Here is an 8,649-nt window from a genome sequence, read left to right on the forward strand (position 1 = left end):
TCCCATATGTTTCCGAAGAAATATATGCAGTCCAGAGGAGAGACAGTGTCAAACTGTCTACTTGTCTGACTGTCCGGACTGTGAGCCCTAACTTTCAGAGACAAGAATCACTGGCTGTCCACAGCTAGAGAAACAACAAAAGCTAAAAACGACTTTGGCTCAACCGCAGCACCCCGTTGGCCTCTGCAGCCCGCTTCACATCCCCTCCCTCCCCAGTACGGCCCAGCGGGTGGCAGTTGCTACGAATTGTGGTTTCTCCTCAACTGCGCCCAGCGCCCGAGGCCTGTGTCAAACTCACTCAGTATCACAGACTGTTAGGCTGTTCCACTCCTCTATTGCACTGGCCAGGAGAGAGAGACATGGTCCGTCTGCAGCCCATGATAACATTATTCACCCCACAGATGGACACAGAGATAGGGGCAGTCCGCGGACACGAGTCGAAGCACCGCTTCAATCTACTGGTTTACCTGAGGGAGGAAGAGTGTGTGTGTGTGGGGGGCACTGTAACTGTTAACGGTGATGAGGTGAATCAGCCACTGTTCACTTAATGCCCCTTATGCCATTCTGGAGAAAATGAATCCTCGGAGAGACTCGGCCGGAGCCTTCCTCAAGGTCGTCGGTGCCTCGCCACTTTTTAACTCGCCTTGCCAACTGTAACAATCTCTGCAGAAACAATCGGAGCGCCAATCCAATTTGGCCCGGCTTCTTTTCTTTTGCTCTTTCCTTCGGTGCAGACGGCTGCATGACCTCGCTTTTGTTTTGCCCTGCTGAAAGCAGCGCGTGAATTGATGACCTTATGAATCTCAAAAGAGCCTGGCAAATCATTGCGGTAAATCTCGCCCCAGCACATTAAGCATGACCGCAGGCTTTTTCTTTTTTTCTTTCTTTCCCTTTCTTTCTTTCCCGCTTTGTTTCTTTCTTTTTTACTTTGTCCACCTCTCCCTCTCTCTCTCTCTCTCTCTCTCTCTTCCCTACAAGTGCTTGGGGGTCTTTGAGAGCAGCCAACTTTTCGAGGATTGTTTTCATGCGTTGCTAATTAATTGCCTCTAATTAATGGTTGTTTACGGTTTGCTAATGAAGTGGATCAAAGCGTACTGCTCCTGATGTTGAGGCTCTTGTCTTAGGCCTGAGAGAGAGATAAAGAGGAAATGGACTGATAGAGGCAGAGACAAGAGGCAGAGTGAGAGTAGGGTTGGGCTAGTATACTAAAAGCTGTGGTAGATTTGTTTTTGGTGGGTGTGTCAACAATAGCCTGGCATCCCTCCAGAATGGAGTTTTGCAATCTTCTATTTGCTTTTGATCTACTGGCAGTCGCCGTTATCGCTCAGTGTTTCGATTTTACTGATCTGGCTTGTTCTTCAAAGTGCATACGGTCAAATAAACAAAATGTATGGTTTTCTGTATCAGAGTCATAATCTGCCTCCTAATACATACAATACAAAAACAAAACTGCTATCACATTTGCTCACGTGATTAAAGCTTGAACACACAACTATCAATATCAATATTTTGTCCTTGTGCAAAAGGATTCTGTAACGACTGCGACTGACAAGGTGCTTTATCTATGCCAGGCATGTTCATAGTTCACATGAGTGCGCCACTCATGAGAGAGACATTTGTAAGCTTTTCTAAGATGGAAAACACATCGGAGACCTCTTCAGCACTGTTGTGTCGGCCTTCTGAAAACCTCTATCTGATTTCCCAGAAGATAGCGCACAGATTTGACTGGCCATTTTCAGCACCAGACAATTTCATCAAAGCGAGCCTATTAATGACAATTGTGTGAAGATGCATGCTAAATGGGAGACAGATGAATAGCGCTCTCTGTGTGTGTGTGCGTGTGTGTACGTGTGTACGTGTGTGTAGGCGTTTAATTCTTCAAGCCGAGCACTGTGTAGTTTCTCTGAAAGTGGGCGCGCTGGCCATGACCCGCTGGGCAACAATCTCAATACAGACTTGTTTGCTTGTGTGTGTGTGTGTGTGTGTGTGTGTGTGTGTGTGTGTGTGTGTGTGTGTACATACAGTGACCTCATTGATCATGACACCTTGTCTGTCTGGTGTGGTAACCTACACAGTGCTTGCCCTCTCCCCGTCTTTATCTCTGTTTATCGCCATCCATCTCTCTCTCCGTCTCCTCCCCATCCTCTTCCCACCTCGCCACCCTGTACTTTTCTGCTGTGGTCACACCTTCTTAATCTCTCCCTTTCCTCCTTCCTTACTCTTTTGTCCTTCTAAATCCTTCATTCAGCGCAGCAGGGGTTGCTGTCTCTCCCTTGTCTTTTTCCACCCTTCCATTTTAGAGCTCAAATCCTGCAATCATTCACTCGTTTGTTGGACTCCTCTCTGCCTGACTTTCTCCTCTGCTCCGCTCCTCCCTGCTTCACTGGTCTGTGACGCAGGCCCCAGGCGCTTTCTCTCCCCTCCTTGCTCCTTTCTTCACTGAGCTCTTTTATACTGTACAGCCAGCCATCTTTCACTCTCCCCCCCCCCCCCCCCCTTCTCTTTCACGCTCTCTCTCTGACCCCATAAGTCACCCGGTGTCCTGGCTAAGCCTGGTCACCCTTCATCAGCCAACCTCCAGCGGACACCCAGACCGCTCAAGAGGAGGAGGGGAAGTGGGGTCTCGTTGGCACCTCTATGCCCAGCCATGGCAGCTTCGCCTGGGCTCAAGTCCCTTCCTGAACCCCCTTACCCCTGGACCTGCACCTCATTACCAGCCATCCTTTCCCCTCTGTCTCTTCATCAACTCTTCCAGATGGAATGTGTATTAGTCCCCCCACACTGGCAGCATACACAGCAGAGTTTCCAGCTCTTCAATTTGAGGCACTTGGCCTTTTCAGCTCTATCAGCTTCTGTCGTCCAATCACAGCCGGTGAGGGGTCCGTCGCGGCGCCTGAGTGGGGATAATCACCTCGGTTACTGGCGTTACCGGAGGCCGCCGTCTGGCCACGTTAGCGCCGGGCCCTGCGGGAGCCGAGTGGACAGGTGTCACAGCAGCGAGGGAGGGTGTTAAACAAGCCCAGGGCCAAGCAGGATGTATACGCGTTTACTCTTAGTCATGGAAACTGTGTCACCAATAGACAGGAATGTTCACCCCATGGCTTTATTCCTTCTTCAATCTCAGGATTCCCCTCTTCCCGTCAGTGACAGCATGCCTCCCCCCCTCTCTCTCTCTCTTTTCTTGCGGTTTCCACTCTCCAGTTCGACTTCGAGGTGCTTCAAACATAAGGGCACCCTGTGCAAAGAACACATAGCAGCGGCCCATATGAAGCGGTGCCGGGCAACAGTGAAGAGGGAATCAATGTTTACCGATTTCACACTCTCAATAGCAAAGACAAATATACAGGGAGCGGGGTCGGTGGCTGAAAAAAGCTGCTGGCTCAGGGGACGCCAGGTCGCAGCATGGAGAGTAGCAGGAGGGGAGGGCCTTTTCGCTGTTGCAATGGGCCAATCGGATCACGTGGAGACGGAGCACCGGTTTGACTGACAGGCTTCGGATGCCAGCAAACAGAGGAGACGTCCTTGGCGTCCTACTCGGCATCAAAAAACTTCAGCGGGAAAGTTGGTGAAACGCCAGTCGTTCTCAGAGAGCGACACGTAAGGACGACATAGATCACCATTATGATAATCACAAGCAGGGCTCTCTGGGGAATAGTAATGGGAAGGAGATGAGGTGGCAGCCATAAAGAGTGTTTCTACATTAGCGCTGGCCTGATTAGATTGACAGAAAGTTTAACTAATGGACAATTAAACAAATGGTCAAATGAGATATCAGGCTTAAATTGCCATTGCTGTCTTTGTCTGCCCCTTTCCATCATTGCGCCCAGTGTATTCTGTTTATATGTGAACTTGTCTCCGAGGACAAAACATAATCCCATATCCACTATGCTGTAAAGAGGAAGTGAACTGGGACATGCAATGGCCAAGTCACAGGGTGCTAACAGTATCAAGTCTGACTTCCTTTTATTTCTATATCAGTCGATGTAAAAGTGGAATCCTTTCTGGGACTGATCTATTAAGCTGGGGAGATAGGGGGGGTATTGAGATGCAACCATCGTGTGGAACAACAGCAGTTCAAAACAAGGAGTTATGGATCGCATTGTAGACTGGGGGCAGATTAGGAGATAATTACTGTAAAATACATCACCTGCACTAAACGGTGCGCCTAGGAACTTCTTCTGCTTTGTGAGTAATGGACCCATAAAAGCCCGGGGGAGAATAAAACCGGCCCACGCTAAGCTCCGTAACTCTTTCACAGTCGTGACTTGCCCAAGAAGCGACACAGTCAAATTTGTTTATGGGGCTTATACCTAGGCAGTTGCGCAGCTGAGATAGTGGGCCACCCTGTCAGGAACCTTTAAGACGGCATCAGTTGATCAAACAGGGCCGTGCAAGACAGCATTAGGCTGCGTGTAAAAACAAAAAAAGAAGGCCTGTCTCAGTTTCTCTCATGTTGACGGGCATGCCAGCACCGTCTGCCAAGTTCAGGTTCTCCAATTATTTAAACCTACAAAAGAGAGGCAAATCACAGAAATAAGACTGTAACACTGAGAAATTTGTTTGTTAGCTAGGCTCAAATTTACTCCGTGAACTAGTAGACAGCGGGGCAGAGAGCGTGGAAGGGAGGTCTCGCTCTTTTTAATTAAATTGTCGACAAGTTTATTTTATTTGGGGGGAGAATTACCCTCCAAGGTTTGGATCAAAGGATAAACCTCGGCTTACGGTGAAGACTTTTTCAGCGCATTAGAGAACAAAGAAAGAAGCTGAAATAGCAAGCCCAGCGTAATGTGGAAGAAAGCAAAAAGGCAATCTTACTCTGGCATGATGCAAACTGCGACTGACAAGCATCAAAAACTGCAATTGGGCTCACACCAACTCTCTTGCGTAAGCAATCCTATTCCTGTGGTGAAAAGAAACTCTAGTGAACCATATAAGCTGTCTATAGGCAAGGTGTGTGTGTGTCTACATGTGTGTTTGTGCACATGCCTGTGTGTGCTTGTGCGCGTGCATATTTTGTTTGCGCGTGTACAGCATTTCCCTTGATATTTGTGTTTACACGGCAGGCCTCTCTCCTGTGACTCACAGCGACATTGATTTATACACAGCCTCTATATATGTGTGTGTGTGTGTGTGTGTGTGTGTGTGTGTGTGTGTGAGAGAGAGAGAGAGAGAGAGAGGGAGAGAAAGAGTGTGAGCGCGAGCGCGCACATATCCCAGCCATAATTGGTATTCAAATCTCCTCCCACAAGTCCGTCCAACTGCTGCCGTTTTTCAACCGCCAGAGTCCCAGCCAAGGTCCAAACAGCATGATGGGGAACAAGCTCAAACGGATGGCTCTCATTGCACACATTCAAATAAACAAATGGAGGTGATTTAATGCACACAGCGATAAGGCAGGTGGTAATGGAGGTATAGGGAAAGGATGGGGGATGGAAGGGATGCATGGTGGCGATTAGAGGTGGGCTAGCAGCAGAGGTGGAGTTAACAGCGTTAGTGACTGTAGGGGGTGCAGGTTTGGCCCACAGCTGCTGAGGATCAGCCACCCCCACAGAGCCAAGCAGCCACCGCACACACACACAGCGCTGACTCTGTGTGTGTGTGTGTGTGTGTGTGTGTGTGTGCGTGCGTGTGTCCCTCAGGCCTGCCCGTCAGACACACTGTGAAGTCGTTGCCTTTCTTCTCCATCTCTCCCACTCTCCCTTCTCTGTCTGTCTCTCTCTCCACTCGCCATCTTTCCATCCCTCAATCTCTTTTTCCCCTTCATTTTCTGTAAAGTATGGCCAAGTCTCCCAGCCTTGCCATCTTCACGGCACTCTCTCAATCGATCTGTCCACTCATCAATCTATCCACCCTATCAATCTGTCCATCTCTAGCCTGGCATAATAACAACCCCCCCCCTCTCTCTCTCTCTCCTTTTTTCCTTTTCTCTAGATTAGTTTTGCTGTTTTCCACTGTGGAGGAGGGGACCAAGACGTATAGTTTTGTTAGCAAAAATCCAACCTGAGTTGCCTGTATGTGTGCCTATGTGGAAGGTGTTTGGAGACCAACGATTTTTCCACTTCCTCCTCTCTCTCCTTCCATCTCCCTCTCTCCTCCCTCCCTCCACCCCTGCCTGTTACACCCCTCCCTCCCCCATCTCTCCCGGCCCCTGTCAGTAGCTAGATTAATGACAGTGATCAGCGAGTAGCCCCCAGCAGAGGCTGCCTGCAGCTCAGGCAAAACCCGGCACTGTAAGCAACACACACACACACACATGCACACACACGCACACAAAAACACATTTACATGCAACACACAAACTTATTCATGAGCAGCGTCTGTACACACACACACACACACACACACACAAACCTCTTGTATAGCACTCCAGTTAGACTAACATATGAACGCCTACACACTCATGCATATAAATCATCTCTCCACTGTTCTTGGCACACACACACACACACACACACACATACACATACACATACACACAGAGGGAAGGAATCAATACACAGGCCATAATGGTCATGAGGCTGGCTGTATCACAGGGGAGCCAGAAGAAGAGGTATGGAACAATGTAATGCTCCGCTCCCCCTATACAAGGGACGTCATCACCACAGCACAGCACAGGTCTGACTGTGACAATACCCACGCTAGCACTTAACCCCTTCACTGCCTCAGGACAACGTGAATACAAAGCCTCACACAGCACAACAACACAGGACCGGAATAAGATGGGGCTAATTCACAGAAACCCCTGAACCGGCATCAGTGTGCGCTCAGGCACTTTGTTGTTATCACTCCCGCTCTGTCAGAATCGCCGATGCTCTGGGTAGAATTTAATAAGAGCTGTCAAGACTCTGTCTTTCGATCCACATCCAAGCAGATGGCACAGAATACCACTGACGGCACAGGAAACAGACTAAGTTGTCTTAGAGGCACGTCATGATTTAATCCAAATCCCCATTTCTGCAGCAGATGCACTTAATATGGGGTGGTGACCATGAAATATATTGTCCCTAAGGGAGCGATGCAGGACTATCCCAGGCTGAGATGTTCTGGGGGATGGACTACTGAGCGAGAGTGCACGCGCGCACGTACACATGCACGCGCGCACGCATACGGAGTACACTGAGTGTGGGTGCCATTAACTGGCTTGGTAATAGATTGTTAGGTGTTATTGTATCCGATAAGGTGAGGTCTCAAAGGTCCTTTAAGTCCTCAGTGCTTCACACTGCAGAATGTGGCGGGTAAAGCAGCAACAACAAGACGACCGAGTCTGCTGTGCGACGTAGCTACATGTCTGGTCCACTGCGGGCATTTGTTATGAGCTCTCATGTGGCGGATAGGACACTCAGTCCGAGAGCGCCGTAGCCCACTACACGGCTGCATGCGCAGACGCACTGTCGTCGTATAGCTATCACAGGCTCCGTCCCCTTACATACATCCCGATCATGTTCTGCCGATAGAAAAATGATCAAATGGGAGATCCTGTGACGCATGAGGGTCAATGGAGCATGCGATAACTACAATTTAATGAAATATTTCTGCGTCGCTTTGAGCCCGTTACGTACAAAAGTGAGAGCGAGCCTGCTCCTTTCACTTTTGTTTTCATTTTATAAAGTGGGGTCTTTCCATCTTGCCAATTCCGAGAAGTGGTCAACAATGAGTCATACCCAAGTATCCGTACGCGTTAATGTGGCCGGAGCGCAAAGGCTGTTTGATTATAATTGGACAGTGCGCGGAGCTTGACAAATACTGACAGGGGGTCCGCAGGATGATTGTAGGCAGGAATATCGGCACGTGTTTTTGTCCCGGCGCGCTCTCTCCTCTTCGCTTCCCCCTGGCTCTCCACACAAATATCCCACTGACAAGCCCGGAATAGCCCCCGGTGCATTTTTATGGCTTCAGCTCGTTCTCAGCGGACTTCGGCAAACTTAACAGGGCAAGCCCCAACACAACGATGTGGCTTGACACTCATCTCATTCACATCATACGCATTCACTCTTTTCCAAAAAAGCCTTACCAGTGCGCACAAGGAAGGCGATGGTTATGATGGTGAGGGGGACGCAGTAGTTCCACACGGTCGCGAAAGCCATCGTTGATATTCCCCTCTGATCTGATCAGTATTCCTCTTCCTTGGAGAAATCAGAGTGACATGAACCCGCAGGTTCACTCGCCGACAGCGCCTTCAGTGTGTGTGTGGGTGTGCGTGTGAGTATGTGTGAGTGTGTGTTTTACCAAGCGTTTCGTGGAATAGCAGCTCTTTACACAGTAATGCGCACCCACATACACACCCACTTTTTCTCCCTCAAAGTGCCTGAATATGATGGTTTGGCCGGTTTTTCTTGGTTACTTTACAATGTAAATATATTTAAAAGCATGCCAGCAGGGCGGGCCTGTGTGTCTTCTGACCAATTGCAGAAAGCAGGAGCAGGTGGATGGGTGTGCGGATGCGACGGGGGTGGGCTTTAAAAAGAAACATACAGGAGGAGAGGGGGGGAGCATCTTCCAATTAATTGAAATCAATTCGCTCTAAATGTGATTGATAACGAACATTAACTTTCCGGTGCAAATAAGTAATTTATTCCAAATTCAGCTCTATGGACCGAAAAGACTGTCTGGTGCAATGATTAAGATAACCAAAATGAAACAGATGTTTAT

The 8,649-nt window shown here is 48.9% G+C and overlaps 1 protein-coding gene across 1 annotated transcript in view; it reads right to left on the bottom strand.

The window, feature by feature from the left end:
• cadm4 (cell adhesion molecule 4) overlaps nt 1-8,259 on the bottom strand; it is a 146,340-nt gene extending 138,081 nt beyond the window's left edge. Inside the window, exon 1 of the mRNA XM_071535535.1 lies at nt 8,012-8,259. Coding sequence (XP_071391636.1) covers nt 8,012-8,084 — 73 coding nt within the window. The 5' untranslated portion in view covers nt 8,085-8,259. The remainder of the gene's footprint in view (nt 1-8,011) is intronic.
• Nucleotides 8,260-8,649: the final 390 nt, after the last annotated feature.

This window comes from Centroberyx affinis, unplaced genomic scaffold (assembly GCF_046629955.1).
Source record: "Centroberyx affinis isolate AG114_WGS23_722 - 3 ecotype Tasmania unplaced genomic scaffold, CSIRO-AGI_Caff_v1 ptg002726l_1, whole genome shotgun sequence".
Classification (NCBI taxonomy): Eukaryota; Metazoa; Chordata; class Actinopteri; order Beryciformes; family Berycidae; genus Centroberyx; species Centroberyx affinis.